The sequence below is a fragment of the Oncorhynchus mykiss genome, chromosome 14 (assembly GCF_013265735.2).
Source record: "Oncorhynchus mykiss isolate Arlee chromosome 14, USDA_OmykA_1.1, whole genome shotgun sequence".
Classification (NCBI taxonomy): domain Eukaryota; kingdom Metazoa; phylum Chordata; class Actinopteri; order Salmoniformes; family Salmonidae; genus Oncorhynchus; species Oncorhynchus mykiss.
In genome coordinates, this window is record NC_048578.1 from 34,009,787 (window position 1) to 34,031,081 (window position 21,295).

A 21,295-nucleotide genomic window follows, 5' to 3' on the forward strand; every position below is an offset into this window, starting at 1 on the left:
GTTAAAACTTGGTCGCAGATGGGTCTTCCAAATGGACAATGACCCCAAGCATACTTCCAAATTTGTGTAAAAATGGCTTAAGGACAACAAAGTCAAGGTATTGGAGTGGCCATCACAAAGCCCTGACCTCAATCCTATAGAACATTTGCGGGCAGAACTGAAAAAGCGTGTGCGAGCAAGGAGGCCTACAAACCTGACTCAGTTACTCCAGCTCTGTCAGGAGGAATGGGCTAAAATTCACCCAACTGATTGTGGGAAGCTTGTGGAAGGCTACCCGAAACGTTTGACCCAAGTTAAACAATTTAAAGGCAACGCTACCAAATACTAATTGAGTGTATGTAAACTTCTGAACCACTGGTAATGTGATGAAAGAAATAAAAGCTGAACTAAATCATTCTCGCAACTATTATTCTGACATTTCACATTCTTAAAATAAAGTGGTGATCCTAACTGACCTAAGACAGTGAATTTTTTACTAGGATTAAATGTCAGGAATTGTGAAAAATGTATTTGGCTATGGTGTATGTAAACTTCCGACTTCAACTGTTTATATAAGACCGGTAGGGCAGGCAGGGCAGGCAGGCAGGTAGGGGAGGTTAACATTAGGAGGGTCCTGAGAGAACTCCAGTCAATACTTTGAGGAGTTAGCCACAGCACCTACAGATCAAGGACAGTTTGTAGGTCTGGGTCTATCAGGCTCCTCAGAGTTGGGAGTGCTGATCTAGGATCAGGCCCCCTTGTCCATAAAATCATTATGATATAGGCCTAAAAGGCAAAACAGATCCTAGATGAGCACTCTCAACTCAGAGATGCTTTGTGAATACAGTCCCTGGACCATATTAACTAGCAGTTGGTGGTAGGGTTGGTAGTGCAGACAGCAAGCTGCTCCCACTCACTAGTCTGAGCCTTGGGTTTCTCCTCAGTGGTCTGTGCCTCTATAGAGGAGTCTGAGCTACTGATGCTGCTGCCACTGCCTGCAACACAGAGTAGAGTAGACACTCAACAGGGACACGTCAAACACAGAGAGAGATGGAGAGGGGGGGGGGGGGGGGGGTGATGGAAGGATGGGGAGAGGGAGGGAGAGAGAAGATAAGGAGAGAGAAAGAGAGGCTCCAAGGACACGCCGACCACGGAGAGTGAGAGATGGAGGAGAGCGAGATGGGGGCAAATGGGGACATTGAGAAAGCACAATAAACCTGGAGAGCAACCAGCCTACAAGCCAATCCTATACAGTTGATATAACCAGCTACATTAAGCAGTGCATGGACAACGGGCACACTAGGGCTGGGCGATATATCAAATGAATTTAAAGGTATGTTTTAGTGCGATGTTCCAAATGCCTGTATTGCAAGAATCGAGGTAAACTGTTTGATAAAATCCATTATAGTCAAATGTAGGAACTGGGTTCTACAGTTTGAACCCTTGCTGTCTCTGGCTCCACAACTACCCTGCTATCTAGATGTGTGAAGGTTAGTGTATAAGCATGATCCATCATGTATGACATTCCTGGGAGTGTGTCAAATTAAATGTTGTATTACCATATAATTTTTGTATGTATTCAAAGCTGATGGAACCAACAAAAATATATAGAAAAATTATGTTTTTTTGTTTGTATTATCTTTTACCAGATCTAATACGTTATATTCTCCTACATTAATTTAACATTTCCACAAACTTTAAAGTGTTTCCTTTCAAATGGTATCAAGAATATGCATATCCTTGCTTCAGGTCCTGAGCTACAGGCAGTTAGATTTGGGTATGTCATTTTAGGCAAATTTTTAGGCAAATACACTCAGGAAACTGTTGAATGTGAAAAACACAGCAGTGTTGCAGTTCTCAAACCGGTGCGCCTGGCACCTAATAACATACCCCATTGTCTTGCCTATTCACCCTCTGAATGACACACATACACCATCCATGTCTCAATTGTCTGAAGCATAAAAACATTTCTTTAACCCCGTCTCCTCCCCTTCATCTACTCTGATTGAAGTGGATTTAACAAGTGACATCAATAAGGATCATAGCTTTCACCTGGATTCACCTGGTCAGTCTGTCATGGAAAGAACAGGTGTCCTCAGTGTATCTCGTGAAAAAAATATATGATTTTTTGGCCATATCGCCCAGCCCTAACACACACACACACACACACACACACACTAATGTAATGTACAGTGCAGCACCATAGTATCCAACGTCTAATTTAAAGCGAACAGCACAAAGGTTATACACAGAGCCCAGAGTGTTTCCTGATCAGGTCACATGACCAAGAAAAACTGTCGAGACACTAGTTGTACTATGACAGCAGTGTAATAAAAGACTATCAGGAGGTCCCAATAAATATACAAATAATTTGAGAATGGCGTGTGAATGAACATTCTGACTTGAACAGTGCCTTCAGAAAGTATTCAAACCCCTCAACTTCTTCACATTTTGTTGTTGTTACAGCCTGAATTTGTAAGTGGTCTAAATTGAGATTCATTTTTTTGTCACTGACGAACACACAATACCCCATAATGTCAAAGTGGAATTATAATTAAAGTGAAAAGGAAATGCTGAAATGTCATGTGTCATAGTATTCAACCCATTTGTTATGACAAGCCTAAATAAGTTCAGTAGTAAATATTTGCTTAACAAGTCACATAATAAGTTATATGGACTCACTCTGTAATAATATCGTTTAACATGATGTTTTAATGACGACCTCATCTCTGTACCCCACACATACAATTATCTGGAAGGTCCCTCAGTCCAGCAGTGAATTTCAAACACAGATTCAACCACAAAGACCAGGGAGGTTTTCCAATGCCTCGCAAAGAAAGAAGGGCACCTATTGGTAGATGGGTAAAAATAAACAAGCAGACATTGACTATCCCTTTGAGGATGGTGAAGTTATTAATTACACTTTGGATGGTGTATCAATACTCCCCGTAACTACAAAGATTCAGGCGTCCTTCCTAACTCAGTTGCCTGAGAGGAAGGAAACCGCTCAGGGATTTCACCATGAGGCCAATGGTGACTTTAAAACAGTTACCGAGTTTAATGGCTGTGATAGGAGAAAACTGAGCATTGATCAACAACATTGTAGATACTCCACAATATGAACCTATTTGACAGAGTGAAAAGGTAGCATGTACAGAATAAAAAAATATTGCAAAACATGCATCATGTTTGCAACAAGAGAGTAAAATAATACTGCAAAACATTTGGTAAAGCAATTCACTTTTTGTCCTAAATACAAAGTGTTTTGTTTGGGGCAAATCCAATACAACACATTACTGAGTACCACTCTCCATATTTTCAGGCATAGTGGTGGCTGCATCATGTTATGGGTATGCTTGTAATCATTAAGAACTGGGGAGTTTTTCAGGATAATAAATAAACGGAATGGAGTTAAGCACGGGCAAAATCATAGAGGAAAACCTGGTTGTCTGCTTTCCACCAGATACAGGGAGATGAATTCACCTTCCAGCAGGACAATAACCTAAAACACAAGGCCAAATCTACACTGGAGTTGCTTCCCACGAAGACAGTGGCCGAGTAACAGTTTTGACTTAAATCTGCTTGAAAATCTATGGCAAGACTTGAAAATGGTTGTCTAGCAATGATCGACTTCAAAATTGACAGGTGTGGAAAGCTCTTAAGAGGCTTACCCAGAAAGACTCACAGCTGTAATCACTGTCAAAAAGGTCTAATATGTATTGACTCAGGGGTGTGAATATGTACGTAAATTAGATATTTCTGTATTTAATTTTCTATAAATTGGCAAGAAATTCTGAAAACATGTTTTCACTGTCATTATGGGTAGATGGGTGAGAGAAAAACATACATTTAGTCCATTTTGAATTCAGGCTGTAACATAACAAAATGTGGAATAAGTCAAGGGGTATGAATGCTTTCTGAAGCCACCATAGATGTGTACAGTTTCACATTTTCTTATCTTTTCCACCGTTTGCCTAACCTAAAAAGCCTTGGGGAACTTCCTAGCTCAGACTACCGAAACCAGTTTAGTGTTTATTAAGCCAGAGTACACACAGAGGCCATGGCTCTCTCTCTCTACATGGCTTCTGGGTACTTTCAGAGCGATTTCCTTCACATGGAGGATGCTGACTCATTTTAGTCATCAGGAAATAAGCCCACACTAATAATCATGTCTAACATCTGACTGACAACTTTCACATGAAGGCGGACAAACCTTTGATGATAGCGTCAACAATAAATGGCTAAGATGATTGTGTGTGCAAGAGTTCATGCATCAGTTTTTCCCCCGTTGTATTAGAGTGCATTAAAGTGCATCTTCCTAATGCAGGGCTGGGAGCAGAGTTGCCATAAATAAACCCAACTCTTCTATGAAAACATATTTTCTTCGTATATTAAGTTTTAAAAAGCATCAGGGGACATGGGGACTGGGGAGCAGTCAACTGCTGCATCCCAAATCACATCCTATTCCCTCCCTATATTAGTGGACAACATTTTAGTATACTTCACAGAAACCCAGTGACCTTCACAGAAACCCAGTGACCTTCACAGAAACCCAGTGACCTTCATAAGGAGCCAACACAGTCCTATTGGGAGAGAGGAAGAACGGGGCCCCTTTACCTCTCCGTTTCCTTCGTCCCTCTCCTCCTTCTCTTCCCTCGTCATCTCCTTCATCCATCTCTTCTGATCCACTGCCCTCCGACCCGGAGATCTCTTCCCCTGGAATAGCAGAACAGAAAACAATTTAGTTACAAACTCTCCTTAAACCCTTAGCGCAGGTTAACTCTCCTTAAACCCTTAGCGCAGGTTAACTCTCCTTAAACCCTTAGCGCAGGTTAACTCTCCTTAAACCCTTAGCGCAGGTTAACTCTCCTTAAACCCTTAGCGCAGGTTAACTCTCCTTAAACCCTTAGCGCAGGTTAACTCTCTTTAAACCCTTAGCGCAGGTTAACTCTCCTTAAACCCTTAGCGCAGGTTAACTCTCCTTAAACCCTTAGCGCAGGTTAACTCTCCTTAAACCCTTAGCGCAGGTTAACTCTCCTTAAACCCTTAGCGCAGGTTAACTCTCCTTAAACCCTTAGCGCAGGTTGACTCTCCTTAAACCCTTAGCGCAGGTTAACTCTCCTTAAACCCTTAGCACAGGTTAACTCTCCTTAAACCCTTAGCACAGGTTAACTCTCCTTAAACCCTTAGCGCAGGTTAACTCTCCTTAAACCCTTAGCGCAGGTTGACTCTCCTTAAACCCTTAGCGCAGGTTAACTCTCCTTAAACCCTTAGCGCAGGTTAACTCTCCTTAAACCCTTAGCGCAGGTTAACTCTCCTTAAACCCTTAGCGCAGGTTAACTCTCCTTAAACCCTTAGCGCAGGTTAACTCTCCTTAAACCCTTAGTGCAGGTTAACTCTCTTTAAACCCTTAGCGCAGGTTAACTCTCCTTAAACCCTTAGCGCAGGTTAACTCTCCTTAAACCCTTAGCGCAGGTTGACTCTCCTTAAACCCTTAGCGCAGGTTAACTCTCCTTAAACCCTTAGTGCAGGTTAACTCTCCTTAAACCCTTAGCGCAGGTTAACTCTCCTTAAACCCTTAGCGCAGGTTAACTCTCCTTAAACCCTTAGCGCAGGTTAACTCTCCTTAAACCCTTAGCGCAGGTTGACTCTCCTTAAACCCTTAGCGCAGGTTAACTCTCCTTAAACCCTTAGCGCAGGTTAACTAGAAATAGATTAAGACTAGTCTTGGACTAAAACGATTCTCCATGAAGCATACTTTTCAGTCTAAGACTAGGAAATGGGAAATCAGCCCATAAAAAGTTTTTGGATCCAATCCTAACTTGAACACAGAAGTGTGTTAGTCATTTTACAACTCCTGTCCCAAATGAAGACAGCATCAACAGAGAGGACCACTAACTGACCTTCTTGGAGTTTCTTCTTAAGGTCTTCGATCTCCTTCTGGAACTGCCGTAGCAGGGCATCCTTGGGGTCTTCATTGATCCGAGCTTTGTTCTTGATGTTCTTGGCCCGGTTGGCGTAACGCAGCGTGCTGATGGTCTCGTCGTAGTTGTAGTCCGCTGGGCCGATGTTCGCACACTGACCGTTGAAAAAGTTTATGAGAATACGATATATATTATGAGAGATTAAAATCTGACCTTTTATGAAAGAACAGCAAGGAACGAGAGCTTGGTAGACTTCATCATAATAAATGAAATATTTGTATATATGTATTTATTAATAGTTTTCAAAATTGGATGCTAGTTGGCATTTGTGTCACTTAATCTGATCTACCCCCAAGTAATAAGACGCATAAATAACTAACAAAATACACAAAACGCAACAATTTCAACAAGTTAAAGTTCATAAGGAAATCAGTCAATTTAAATAAATAAATGAGGCCTTGATCTATGGATTTCACATGACTGGGCAGGGGCTCAGCCTTGGGTGAGCCTGGGAGGACATAGGGCCAACCACTTGGTAGCCAGGCCCATCCACTGGGGAGCCAGGCCAATCAGAATGAGTTTTTCCCTCATAAAAGGGCTTTATCACAGACAGAAATACAGTTTCATCAGCTGTCCGGGTGGCTGGTCTCAGACGATCCCGCAGGTGAAGAAGTCAGATGGCGTGGATACAAGTGGTCTGCTGTCGTCAGGCCGGTTGGACGTACTGACAACATTTTCTAAAACTACATTGGAGGTGACTTATGGTAGATAAATTAACATTACATTCTCTGGCAACAGCTCTGGTGGACATTCCTGCAGTCAGCATGCCAATTGCACTCTCCCTCAAAACTTGAAAAATCAGTGGCGTTGTGTGACAAAATTGCACATTTTAGATTTGCCTTTTATTAACCCGAGCACAAGGTGCACCTGTGTAATGATCATGCTGTTTAATCAGCTTCTTGATATGCCACACCTGTAAGGTGGATAGATTATCTTGGTGAAGGAGAAATGCTCACTAACAGGGATGTAAACAAATGTGTGCACAAAATTTGAGAGAAATAAGCTTTTTTGTGCATATGGAACATTTCTGGGATCTATATTTCAGCTCATGAAACCAACACTTTACATGTTGCGTTTATATGTTTGTACACCTGCATATGTAAATATAGTATTGGAACTGACCCCGTATATAAAATGCTTACTTATTTACTGTTTATTCTACTGTTACATTGTTAGTGATTACTGAAAATGTTGGGTTTTGAGTTTACAAGAAAAGGCATTTCACTGCACTTATGCATGTGACATTAAAACGAATGAGTCATTGGCACCAATTAGTGTCAATGGTAGCAACACAGAACTAGAATGAGTAGAACGGGCCGCCACAACCAAGTCAATGATGTAGAAGGGGAGTACTGGGGTGCGTCACCTGATTGGGTTGATTCACTGATGTGGTCATCCTGTCTGGGTTGGCGCCCCCCCTTGGGTTGTGCCATGGCGGAGATCTTTGTGGGCTATACTCAGCCTTGTCTCAGGATGGTAAGTTGGTGGTTGAAGATATCCCTCTAGTGGTGTGGGGGCTGTGCTTTGGCAAAGTGGGTGGGGTTATATCCTTCCTGTTTGGCCCTGTCTGGGGGTGTCCTCGGATGGGGCCACAGTGTCTCCTCACCCCTCCTGTCTCAGCCTCCAGTATTTATGCTGCAGTAGTTTATGTGTCGGGGGCTAGGGTCAGTTTGTTATATCTGGAGTACTTCTGTCCTATTCGGTGTCCTGTGTGAATTTAAGTGTGCTTTCTCTAATTCTCTCTTTTCTCTCTCTCGGAGGACCTGAGCCCTAGGACCATGCCCCAGGACTACCAGACATGATGACTCCTTGCTGTCCCCAGTCCACCTGGCCGTGCTTCTGCTCCAGTTTCAACTGTTCTGCCTTATTATTATTCGACCATGCTGGTCATTTATGAACATTTGAACATTATAATGTTATAATCTCCACCCGGCACAGCCAGAAGAGGACTGGCCACCCCACATAGCCTGGTTCCTCTCTAGGTTTCTTCCTAGGTTTTGGCCTTTCTAGGGAGTTTGTCCTAGCCACCGTGCTTCTACACCTGCATTGCTTGCTGTTTGGGGTTTTAGGCTGGGTTTCTGTACAGTACTTTGAGATATCAGCTGATGTACGAAGGGCTATATAAATACATTTGATTTGATACTGGCAGCCATTTTGTGTGTACCCATAGCATTAAAGCAGCAGGAAGTAAAAGCAGGAAGTGTTGTTAGTTACCATCATGGTTTTGGAGTTTCCCCCCAGTGAGTCCTGCAGCAGGCGGGTGAGTTTGGAGTTCCTGTAGGGGACGTGGGTGCTCTTCCCGTCCACCAAGGCTGAGATGACGTTACCCAGCGTGGAAAGAGATAGGTTGATCTTAGTGGCCTCTTTCAGTCGCTGGCCAGTCGCTCCTGTCTTCCCCTGGCGCTCAGAACCCTGGGGGGGAGAGAGAAAGAGAGAGAACAGTGTGGGGGGGGGGTAACTGATGATTATGTTTTCTGTCTGTTTGCCATGTGTGGGCCACATGCCTTAAAGCCACAGATACATTTCCATTCCACAATAACATGTTGAATCTGATCTCGCTCAACAGGGCTTACTGACTTCACCTAGCGGCCTCTAAAAATGTTCATAAAAATCCTATATTGGAATTCAAATTATAATTCCCATTGCAGAGACTAAGAAAACCATAGGCAGAGAAATGTATGACGGTAATCTATACAGATTTGGTTCTTAAATCTCAAAAAACAGAAACCAAGTTACCAAAATGTGCTTACTCCTTCAAAGCATCAAGTTCACTCTCTGGGAGATTCCATCGGTTTGATATCTGTTGAGGTAAATTATATCTTTATTCTATTTCACAGTAAATGTTCATGTGACTTCCTTACCGCCAGATCCACTAAGTGGAGTTTTCCCATGCGTACGTGCTGGTCTCCATCCATACCCTTCTCGCTGCACTCGATGGTGATGGTGAAGATGGCATGAGAGCGAGAGCTGTGTTCATTCATGTTGGTGGAGCCAACCGAGCCTGGGTAGGATAAAGCAGAACACATTCAGAAACATAAAACTCAGACTGTATTTTCTTGGTTCACTTCATAATAACTTGGTTACACGTCATAGTAACTTCCTTGAGTGTGATTGTAACCTTTATTTAACCGGGACAATTTGCATTTATTTATTTATTTCACCTTTATTTAACCAGGTAAGCTAGTTGAGAAGAAGTTCTCATTTGGAACTGCGACCTGGCCAAGATAAAGCATATCAATTCGACACATACAACAACAAAGAGTTACACATGGAATAAACAAAACATACAGTCAATAATTACAGTAGAAAACAAAGTCTATATACAGTGAGTGAAAATGAGGGAGTTAAGGCAATAAATAGGCCACGGTGGTGAAGTAATTACAATATAGCGATTAAACACTGGAATGGTAGATATGCAGAAGATGAATGTGCAGGTAGAGATACTGGGGTGCAAAGGAGCAAGATAAATAAATAAATACAGTATGGGGATGAGGTAGGTAGATAGATGGGCTATGTACAGGTGCAGTGATCTGTGAGCTGCTCTGACAGCTGGTGCTTAAAGCTAGTGAGGGAGATATGAGTCTCCAGCTTCAGTGATTTTTGCAGTTTGTTCCAGTCATTGGCAGCAGAGAACTGGAAGGAAAGGCGGCCGAAGGAGGAATTGGCTTTGGGGGTGACCAGTGAGATATACCTGCTGGAACGCGTGCTACGAGTGTGTGCTGCTATGGTGACCAGTGAGCTGAGATGATGTGGGGCTTTACCTAGCAGAGACTTGTAGATAACCTGTAGCCAGTGGGTTTTGCGACGAGTATGAAGCGAGGGCCAACCAACGAGAGCTTACAGGTCGCAGTGGTGGGTGATGTATGGGGCTTTGGTGACAAAACGGATGGCACTGTGATAGACTGCATCCAATTTGTTGAGTAGAGTGTTGGAGGCTATTTTATAGATGACATCGCCGAAGTCGAGGATCGGTAGGATGGTCAGTTTTACAAGGGTATGTTTGGCAGCATGACTGAAGGATGCTTTGTTGTGATATAGGAAGCCAATTCTAGATTTAATTTTGGATTAAATGCTTAATGTGAGTCTGGAAGGAGAGTTTACAGTCTAAACAGACACCCAGGTATTTGTAGTTGTCCACGTAAGTCAGAGCCTTCCAGAGTAGTGATGCTGGACGGGCGGGCAGTGATCGATTGAATAGCATGCATTTAGTTTTACTTGCATTTAAGAGCAGTTGGAGGCCACGGAAGGAGAGTTGTATGGCATTGAAGCTCGTCTGGAGGTTAGTTAACACAGTGTCCAGAGAAGGGACAGATGTATACAGAATTGTGTTGTCTGCGTAGAGCTGGATCAGAGAATCACCAGCAGCAAGAGCGACATCATTGATGTATACAGAGAAGAGAGTCGGCCCGAGAATTTAACCCTGTGGCACCCCCATAGACTGCCAGAGGTCCGGACAACAGGCCCTCCGATTTGACACACTGAACTCTATATCAGAGAAGTAGTTGGTAAACCAGGCTAGGCAATCATTTGAGAAACCAAGGCTGTCGGGTCTGCCAATAAGAATGTGGTGATTGACAGAGTCAAAAGCCTTGGCCAGGTCGGTGAATACGGCTGCACAGTAATGTCTCTTATCGATGGCGGTTAAGATATCGTTTAGGACCTTGAGCACGGCTGAGGTGCACCCATGACCAGCTCTGAAACCAGATTGCATAGCAAAGAAGGTACGGTGGGATTCGAAATGGTCAGTGATCTGTTTGATGACTTGTCTTTCGAAGACCTTAGAAAGACAGGGTAGGATAGATCTGTAGCAGTTTGGGTCTAGAGTGTCACCCCCTTTGAAGAGGGGGACGACTGCGGCAGCTTTCCAATCTTTGAGAATCTCAGACGATACGAAAGAGAGGTTGAACAGGCTAGTAATACGGGTTGCAACAATTTTGGCAGATAATTTTAGAAAGAGAGGGTCCAGATTGCTGTGCCGGGGTAGGGGTAGCCAGGTGGAAAGCATGGCCAGCCATAGAGAAATGCTTATTGAAATTCTCAATTGTAGTGTATTTATCGGTGGTAACAGTGTTGCCTAGCCTCAGTGCAGTGGGCAGCTGGGAGGATGTGCTCTTATTCTCCATGGACTTTACAGTGTCCCAGAACTTTGAGTTTGTACTACAGGATGCAAATTTCTGTTTGAAAAAGCTAGCCTTAGCTTTCCTAACTGCCTGTGTATATTTGTTCCTAACTTCCCTGAAAAGTTGCATATCACGGAGGCTATTCGATGCTAATGCAGAATGCCACAGGATGTTTTTGTGCTGGTCAAGGGCAGTCAGGTCTGGAGTGAACCAAGGACTATATCTATTCCTGGTTCTACATTCTTTTGAATGGAGCATGCTTATTTAAGATGGTGAGGAAGGCACTTTTAAAGAATAACCAGGCATCCTCTACTGACGGGATGAGGTCAATGTCATTCCAGAATACCCCGGCCAGGTCGATTAGAAAGTCCTGCTCGCAGAAGTGTTTCAGGGAGCGTTTGACAGTGATGAGGGATGCAGGCAATGATCGCAGAGATCTTGATTGAAAACAGCAGAGGTGTATTTGGAGGGCGATTTAGTTAGGATGATATCTATGAGGGTGCCGTGTTTACTGATTTGGGGTTGTACCTGGTAGGTTCATTGATAATTTGTGTGAGATTGAGGGCGTCAAGCTTAGATTGTAGGATGGCCCGGGGTGTTAAGCATGTCCCAGTTTAGGTCACCTAGTAGCACGAGCTCAGAAGAAAGATGGGGGGCAATCAATGCACTTTGTTTTTTTTACCTTTATTTAACTAGGAAAGTCAGTTAAGAACAAATTCTTATTTTCAATGACGGCCTAGGAACATAATTTGTTTTACCTTGTCAGCTCGGGGATTCGATCTTGCAACCTTTCGGTTACTAGTCAACATGCTCTAACCGTTAGGCTACCTGCCGCCCCGACATATGGTGTCGAGGGCACAGCTGGGGGCAGAGGGTGGTCTATAGCAAGCGGCAACGGTGAGAGACTTGTTTCTGGAAAGGTTAATTTTTAGAAGTAGAAGCTTGAATTGTTTGGGTACAGACCTGGATAGTAAGACAGAACCCTTGAGGTTAGAAACCTATTTTGTGAGGGGGGGTCTGGCAAATGGTATATACTGTACGATCATGAATTCTAATGCTTAGAACTCTTATAAATGCTTTGTGTGAATCTTTACGGTTCTTGTGCCCCATTGTCATAATCCTGTCCATGTCATCAGCGTTGTTCACCACATAACCAGACAGGTCCTTGATGTAAACACCCACATCTGGCCTCTCCTTCACCTGGTGGTCACACAAACACAAATCAATGATATGAGTTAGGATGCGGCAATACTCTCGAATTGCTCTTATACATTCATATCTTAAATTGCCTCCTGGGAACCAACAACGTTATCATGCTCATCTGTATTAGAAACTAAAAGTGAATTATGAGAGGTTTAATCATCTATAGTTCCCTTAACAGAGAACATCCCAGTCATGTGCCATGTCCTGTTGTCTCCTTTCAGGAACCAATGATATTGATGTGTTATTGAGAAACTAATGGAGATTAGTTATGATAAGGAAATCATCTTCAATTCCCTTTCTGGGCCCCTAATATTGTGTAATGTCCCATTCTGTGCTTCTAGGCACCAACAACGTTATCATACTCATCTTTATCATTTGGTCACTGTGGTCTTATCTACAAATCTACAAAGCCACCGTGCTTCTACACCTGCATTGCTTGCTGTTTGGGGTTTTAGGCTGGGTTTCTGTATAGCACTTTGAGATATCAGCTGATGTAAAAAAAAGGATTTATAAATTTGATTTGAAATCAAACCAATAAGCTACTACCTATGAAGCTAGCACCAGTGTTTTTAAAAAAAATATATATTATTGTATGGTTAATCTAATTAATGGGATAATGTTCTTCATATCTACAGCTGCTTCTTGCTAAATTAATGGGATGGTTTTTCTGAGAAGCATATCATCATATCACATGAAACATCTATAACCTCTAGCCTCTGCATCTGGTCCTTCCCCAGCAGGTCCCTCACTTCTTCATTGTAAATCTCCAGATAAGACACGCGAACTAAGAACCTGCGGATGAGAGGTAAGATACTTATTTCAAATCAACCTCAAACTGAGAGACTGTCAGCAGCAAGCATGTCAAAAACAGCGCCTGTCTTTTTTTCTTGTAGGCCTAAGCATCTTCTGACTCCAACCAGTGTTGTGTGACTGAGGCCTTTTGCGCTCCTAGGGGCTGAAAATAATAAGTCAAGTCATAGCATGTTGCATCAAACAATTGCCTGGCAATGAACCAGTTCCGATTGTTTTGCCTGTTTGTGTTAATGTCCTTACCGGGTGTCGCCCTCTGCTTTGGCGATGTGGCCGAACACATGAGCAAAGGAGTTGGGGATTATTCCTCGGAGCTCTGGCACTGCCCTCACTCCCTCCATGGTGAACGTCTTTCCTGTCCCTGTCTGTCCGTACGCGAAGATGGTCCCTGGAGAAAACACAGGCTCAGTACTAAAACATGAAGAGGTTATTTTACCAGGTAGATGGAGCCTTATCCTGTACTAAAAAAACATGTTAAATGGAGAATTTCTACTATGCTTAATCTGTGTCCGCAAACCGCCCTTGATAGTCTCATCCATGCTTTTATTACAAGCAGGCTTGACTACTGTAATGCTCTCCTGTCTGGTCTACCCAAGAAAGCCATTGGTCAACTGCAAAACCTACAGAATGCTGCAGCACGGCCACTGACCTAGACCAGATGTAGAGCACACATTACACCGGTTTTAAGGTCTCTGCACTAGTTGCGTGTGAGTTTAAGAATACATTTTAAGATTATCCTATTGGTTTTTAAAATCAATCCACAATTGTGCACCCCAAAACATGTCAGACATGCTTTTAAGTTACGTACTGTTAGGCTCTATTACTAGAGTCAGAACTCTACAGACACTGTGAAAGCTCAAACCAAGTTTATTCTTCCCAGAGGGTCAATACAGCCGCGTTAGACAAAGACATGTTCCACCCGTGGTACTATACATACCCCACTTTGGGTGGAGTCTCCTCATCGCTAAACATTGCATCAATATTGCTAGTCAGGGAGCTGAGTGATATAGGCCTTAAGCGGTTCCTCCCCTTATCAATACTGCCACAGTTAACCATTTTCCCATTTTCCCATTTGCACTCAGCCCCTCCCAAACTTCATTATGGCACCCCTCGTGGTCTCTTTTATAACTAATGATGAATTATAGTTAAAGCTCAGAAATCCAAACCTTTCAGTACCCACTAGGTTCCTCAGGTCCTCTGGCCTTTTAATTATCTCAAAACCTAGGATCAAGAGGCATGGAGAGGCAGCCTTTAGTTATTATGCCCCCAGCCTCTGGAATAGTCTGCCAGAAAACCTGAGGGGGACCAAGAGGCATGGAGAGGCAGCCTTTAGTTACTATGCCCCCAGCCCTCTGCCAGAGAACCTGAGGGGGACCAAGAGGCATGGAGAGGCAGCCTTTAGTTACTATGCCCCCAGCCTCTGGAATAGCCTGCCAGAGAACCTGAGGGGGGGGGCCGTAACTGTGGACATATTTAAAAGAGATCTTAAAAGACCTTTGCTATTCCTGTTTCAGTTTGAGTTGTAGTAAATATTTCATATTTTATTTCCATTGTTTAACCCCCTGTAAAGCACATTGCACTGCATGTCTGAAATGTGCTGTAGGAATAACGCTTGATTTGATTTGAACAAATGCAATTGTGTAGTTCTGAATGGTGTGTCAGCAACAGTGATCATTTCAAATCCTCTCTCCACTTACCATTGTAACCCTCCAATACTGAGTCTATGATGGGGCGGGCTGTCAGATTGTAAACGTCCAGCTGTTTGCTGTCTGGTCCGAACACCGTGTCAAATGTGAAGGTCTTGGGGGGTTCGTGGGTGGTCTCTAATTTGTTGACGGTTATGGTCCCTCGGTTCTCATCCACACTGACGGCCTGCTTGTGGCCCATACTCCTCTCCTTCTGGTTCAGCGGGCGACATCGCACAACCACTTTGACGTTGTCCATGACCTCCGGCTTGTCAGATTTGTCCATCTTGTTGCTCTGCACGGGAGGGAAATAACTATTCATGATGCCAGCCACCTAGTAGCTACATGACTTCCGAGCCGATGCCTCATGTAAATGCAATATGAAAACATCGCTAATAGCTAACGTTAATAATCTCACCACAGCAAAGAGAGACAAACTGGCTGGCTTGCTATAATGAATCCAGTTAGCAAACGAACATTACTGTACAGCTAACGCTAGTTAAGATGGTTGAAAGAGCTATCTTGACAGTTAATTAGCTAACTGCTAGTTCAATGTATGGCCAAGACTTGAGGGCACGTAGCTAATCTGCAATGTATTGCAAACTCTTGCTGTTGCCAAGCAAACTAGCTAATGTTAGCATGTTTACTAACCAGCTGCTGCATTGTTATGCACAACGAATAAAACTTAGTTAACACAGTAACTTGGCTGACAGCATGCCCTTGCTGTATCCTGGTTGTAATGTATATGGCTGCATATCTATCAAATATAATGACACCGTCTAAAATAGGTTGAAAATAGCATTAGCTAGCTAGCTAAACTAACGCTAGCGTCATATCATTCGGGTGAAGGGAGGAACACCTCTGAAAAACAGCGGAATACAAAGGGCCCACTTACCGGCATTTTAAGACTTTAGTTTTGATGTTTAAAATGACATGAGACAATAGCAAACGCTTTTGGATGCTTTGATGGTAGTGTTTATCTTACAAAAATGATTTAGATGCCAACGCAGTGCCTATTTCATCAGTGGCCCATTTCCTCCGATGCTGATAAAATTGTCAAGCCTGATCGAATTGAGTCTGCGGCGGCGCAGTAGACTGGTGGGGAGGGGTAGTGTACAGTACATTAGAGGTGGCATCGCCATAGGTAGAGGACTATCTCACTATGTTTGCTTTAATGAACAACAATAATGTTTGTTGAAAAACGGGATGATATAGAGTAAAATGGAAAACAGAATAAGGGATCATGATCCATGCAACAGCCAATAAAATGAGTATTTTAGCTACAACGTGTCATACATGATTTATTTTCAGCACTCACAAAGTAAAGAGCAGAGAAGTAGAATTTGTTAGAGGACACCTGTGCATGTTTTCTGAAGTCTTCAAAGTGCAGGACAGGACACATAGGTGTGCAGTTATTTAGCAAAATCAGGTTGAGAATGTAACAAACGCATGCTATAGTTGACAGAAGCATTGTTTACCACTCACTCACTATATGATCATCACTTGCATACATTTTGCCTCTGGTAAGAGGGCTGTTATTGTTTTCAAATCTATACATTGTGGGCTTTGCAAAGGCACTGACTTGTGTGTTGTAATAGCTCTTGAATAAAGAGAACACTAATTATTTAAGCAAAACATTGGTCTGAGGTGGGTTTGTGCAACTGGGATTGGTAATAATAAATGTATACAGTAGGTCTATGCAACTCTCATGCTTCTGCACATCAACATATACACAAATATATCTCTGAACCTCATAGTTATCTAGTCTAAAACGGTCCAAAGAACCTCAAAAAGAAAAAATACACTACATGACCAAGAGTATGTGGACACATCACTCCAAAATGATGGGCATTAATATGGAGTTGCTGCTATAACAGCCTCTACTCTTCTGGGAAGGCATTACTATGGAGTTGGTCCCCCCCTTTGTGGCTATAACAGCCTCCACTCTTCTGGGAAGGCATTAATATGGAGTTGGTCCCCCCTTTACTGCTATAATAGCCTCCACTCTTCTGGGAAGTCATTAATATGGAGGTGGGCCCCCCTTTGCTGCTAAAACAGCCTCCACACTTCTGGGAAGGCATTAATATGGAGTTGTTCCCCCCTTTGCTGCTATAACAGCCTCCACTCTTACGGAAAGACTTGCCACTAGATGTTGGAACATTGCTGCGGGGACTTGATTCCATTCAGTAACAAGAGCATTAGTGAGGTCGGACACTGGATGTTGGGCGATCAAGCCTGGCGCGCAGTCGGCGTTCCAATTCATCCCAAACCCATTTCATGAAGCTCCCGACGAACAGTTGTTGTGCTGATGTTGCTTTGTAACTTGGTAGTGAGTGTTGTAACCGAGGACAGACGCGCATCAGCACTCTGCAATCCCGTTCTGTGAGCTTCTGTGGCCTACCACTTCGCGGCTGAGCCGTTGTTGCTCCTAGACATTTCCACTTCACAATAACAGCACTTGACAGGGGAAGCTCTAGCAGGGCAGAAATTTGACGAACTGACTTGTTGGAAAGGTGGCATCCTATGACAGTACCAAATATAAATTCACTGAGCTCTTCAGTAAGGCCATTCTACTGCCAATTTGTGTCTATGGAGATTAAAATTGATAACACAGCCATTCAAACACCTGTCACCAACAGGTGTGGCTGAAACAGCCAAATCCACAACATTTGAAGGGGTGTCCACATACTTCATATATAGTCACTATATGGCAGTATAATATATTATTTTCAACACACAGATAAAACACACACTTCCACAGTTTGGGCATCTCATTTGGCAGTGTCAACGTATGGAAATCCATAGAAATAGAATAGCTAGAATGGACATTGGTTTTCAAGTCAACATTACATGATGGGGTGGCCAAATTGATTGTACCGGGTTGGGCCAGCAGCCATATTGAGTGTACTATCAAATTGTCGCGGTCTAGGGAGCTTTTCCATGCTAGTCATTCTATTTCTATGTGAAAAACACACATATAATAATAACAACTAAACACTACAGGCAGTCAACTGAATCGGTCTAAGAACTGTAGAACACTGCTATGGAAGAGGCCCGTGTGGCCACTGCTCTCCTGGGTGAGCAGAACCCGGCCGTCGGGCCGATGTCTGTGGAGCAGGACAGGCTCACCCTGCATCAGGCTCATCTCTGACTCCGTCTGGGCCTGGTACGACGCCGCTACTCTGTGTCTGAGGGAGGAGAGATAAAGGTTCATGAGTGGAATTGAGAAAGAGATTTTCCATCTAACACATAACATAATAGATGCCATTTAGCAGACGCTTTTATTCAAAGAGACTTGCAGTCATGTATGTATACATTTTACGTATGGGGGGGCCCCAGCGGGAATCAAACTCAAATCAAATTAAATGTTATTTGTCACCGAATGCAACAGATAGACCTTACAGTGAAATGTGTACTTACAAGCCATTAACCAACATTTATTTTTCTAAAAACTGCAGTGTTAAGAAAGTATTTACAAAAATAAACCTAAGTTAAAACATTTTTTTTTTTTTTATGAAATAAATAATTAAAGAGTAACAATAAAATAACAGTAACAGAGGGTACCGGTACAGAGGCAATGTGCGGGGGAACATGTTAGTCGAGGTAATTGAGGTAATAATGTACATGTAGGTTGAAGTAAAGTGACTATGCATGGATAATAAACAGAGTAGCAGCAGTGTAAAAATGGGGTTGGGGGGGTCAATGCAAATAGTCTGGGTAGCCATTTGATTAGTTGTTCAGGAGTCTTATGGCTTGTGGGTAGAAGCTATTAAGAAGCCTTTAGGACCTAGACTTGCCATGCGGTAGCAGACAGAACAGTCTATGACTAGGATGACTAGAGTCTTTGGCAATATTTAGTGCCTTCCTCTGACACCGCCTGGTATAAAGGCCCTGGATGGCAGGAAGCTTGTCCCCAGTGATGTACTGGGCCAAACGCACTACCCTCTGTAGTGCCTTGCGGTCGGTAGGCCGAGCAGTTGCCATACCAGGCAGTGATGCAACAAGTCAGGATGCTCTCGATGGTGCAGCTGTATAACTTTTTGAGGACCCATGCCAAATCTTTTCAGTCTCCTGAGGGTGAAAAGGCGTTGTCGTGCCCTCTTCATGACGGTCTTGGTGTGTTTGGACCATGATAGTTTGTTGGTGATGTGGACATCAAGGAACTTGAAGCTCTCGACCCGCTCCACTACAGCCCAGTCGATGAGAACGGGGGTGTGCTCGGCCCTCCTTTTCCTGTAGTCCACGATCATCTCCTTTGTCGTGATCACGTTCAGGGAAAGGTTGTTGTCCTGGCACCACACTTCCAGTTCTCTGACCTCCTCCCTATAGGCTGTCTCATCATTGTCGGTGATCAGGCCAACCACTGTTGTGTCGTCAGCAAACTTAATGATGGTGTTGGAGTCGTGTTTGACCATGCAGTTATGGGTGAACAGGGAGTACAGGAGGAAATAACGACCCATGGTGATGCAAGCGAGCAACAGAGGACCACCATCACATTCAGAATACAGAAATCCTACTTCCTGAAGCAAGACACTAAGCAGGTCAGTTTGTGAAAGAGGTCGTGCTTGTTACCCTCATCACAGATCACAGCTGCCCCCATAACCATTACAATGTCAACATTGGTATATCTCCCTTTCCTGTAGAATTGATGTGTACTGTAATTTGAGTGAAACTCACTGTACCTGCTAGGGCTGCTGGACACTGATGATGTAGGTTTCTGATTGGATGTCAGAACATCCGAGGGGTTTGTCTCCAGACCTTTCCTAAGAACAGGAGCCTTGCCTTCTTTCAGTATGATCCCAGGCCCATCTCGCCCCAGTGTGAGTGATGGAGCCCAGACCTCCAGGGGAGGGGGACCAGGCCGGGTACTGGCGGGGGGCTGGCTACCCGAGGGCAGGGAGGTGGTTCTGGGCCGTGGTGGAGGGGAATCAGGCTGGGTCAGGAACCGCACTGACTTAGTGGGCTGAGGGATACAACACACAAACAATGTTGGCATTATGATACAGTAGTGGAATAGGAATAAAGATGATTGATGCTGGATATAAAAGACAGTGGCAGTCAGCATTTGCTACGTGAAAGAGTTCATGTTAAGAGAACATTTCCCAATAAAGACAATCTGAAATAGAAGTCAAAGTAGACATGAAGTCAGTCAACTATCCCTCCAAGCTACTTTTACATTTATTTTGTATATTTTTTTATTTAACCTTTATTTAACTAGGCAAGCCAGTTAAGAACAATTCTCATTTACAATGATGGCCTACACCGGTCAAACCCAGACGATGCTGCGCCAACTGTGCGCCGCCCAATCATGGCCGGTTATGATACAGCCTGTAATCGAACCAGGGTGTCCATAGTGACGCCTCAAGTACTGAGATGCAGTGCCTTAGACCGCTGTGCCACTACTTAATAATACCTAGACGGCAGGTGTGTTACCTTCTCTGTGTTGTTCTTGAGGGCGTCTGGTCTCACTAGGATGGAGTTGATGGACTGCTGACCATTCGATGCTGCTTGCCTTGTCTCCAACACCTGCCTATCAAACGTCTCTCTGGCAGCCGTGTCCCTGTCCTTCATAAAACCACCACTAGAGGGCGCTGGACATTCAGACATCCAGGCCAGAGATCTGTTGTGATTGGGCAGGATGCTCATGTGTTGTTTCTTCCTGAGCAGAGCAGGGGAGTAGCCAGGGGCCTGAATATGGCTAAAGTTCTGGCTGTGAGAATGGGATTGAGAATGGGGCTGAAGGCCTGAGGTGGCGCTGGTAGTGTGAGGGTAGTGGTTACAGCGCTGGGATGAGCTCTGACTGTGGGTCTGGGATTGAAGGGCTGAGCTGGAAGAGATGGTGGTGTGGGGGTAGTGGTTTCCCCGCTGAGATGAGCCTGAGGGGACATTAAAAAGACTTTGAAATCACTCAAAATGGATCCTTGTCAAATCAATCTAATTTCCACTGCACTGTTCTGGGTTCCATATTGTGATTATCAGACATATACAAACTAGAACAGAGAAGTCTTCACAGGTTTACTATCTGACTTAAATACTGCATAATGTTAGGATAATAACCAACCATTGAAAATGGAACTTTGTTGAGTTACGAACTTCCGCCACTCTCACCTCTGTGTGAACTATGGAAGACCCTCCTCACTGTGTCCCATCCCTCCGAGCCCACCCCGTGCCGGGACTTCCTGGTGGCGCCGCCTGATGACGTCACAGGCTGCGTGGCCATGGAGGCGGACTGCAGCGGAACCCGTTGTCCCGTAGAATAGGTGGTTTCATCGGAGTTGACCCTGTGGAGAGCTAGAACCACCGCTGGGGTCTTGGAGGAGGAGGACGAGGTTCTTCTTCCAGGGACTGTACCGGGGCCTGCCGTCACTGCCTTGGACTCCAAGAGCCTGGCAGAGGTTCTGTGGCAGACAGGAAATAGATAGATATTGCTGTCAAAATCAATAAATGAGGTGTCCATGACACAAATGAAAGTCAAAGAGATGGAACCACTGTAGGAGAGTAGTCAATAATGACA

At 43.9% G+C, this 21,295-nt stretch overlaps 2 protein-coding genes across 3 annotated transcripts in view; both read right to left on the bottom strand.

Annotated features, from left to right (window-relative positions):
• Nucleotides 1–11,748: 11,748 nt before the first annotated feature.
• LOC100305231 (kinesin family member 3A) lies at nucleotides 11,749–15,868 on the bottom strand. Its single transcript, NM_001165135.2, is given in 5 exon segments — nucleotides 11,749–12,283; nucleotides 12,994–13,078; nucleotides 13,340–13,484; nucleotides 14,794–15,076; nucleotides 15,677–15,868. Coding segments are annotated over 5 exon segments (729 nt in total). The 5' UTR covers nucleotides 15,683–15,868; the 3' UTR covers nucleotides 11,749–12,073.
• A 1,355-nt stretch (nucleotides 15,869–17,223) lies between these two features.
• The window catches only part of sh3rf2 (SH3 domain containing ring finger 2), a 44,565-nt gene continuing 40,493 nt past the window's right edge, over nucleotides 17,224–21,295 (bottom strand). The window contains exons 6-9 of one of the 2 annotated variants that reach the window (XM_036943369.1): nucleotides 20,890–21,179; nucleotides 20,215–20,657; nucleotides 19,464–19,744; nucleotides 17,224–17,969 (exon numbers count right to left, since the gene is read on the bottom strand). In XM_036943369.1, coding sequence (XP_036799264.1) covers nucleotides 17,789–17,969; nucleotides 19,464–19,744; nucleotides 20,215–20,657; nucleotides 20,890–21,179 — 1,195 coding nt within the window. In that variant the 3' untranslated portion in view covers nucleotides 17,224–17,788. The remainder of the gene's footprint in view (nucleotides 17,970–19,463; nucleotides 19,745–20,214; nucleotides 20,658–20,889; nucleotides 21,180–21,295) is intronic. The other variant, XM_036943370.1, reaches the window with a different exon arrangement.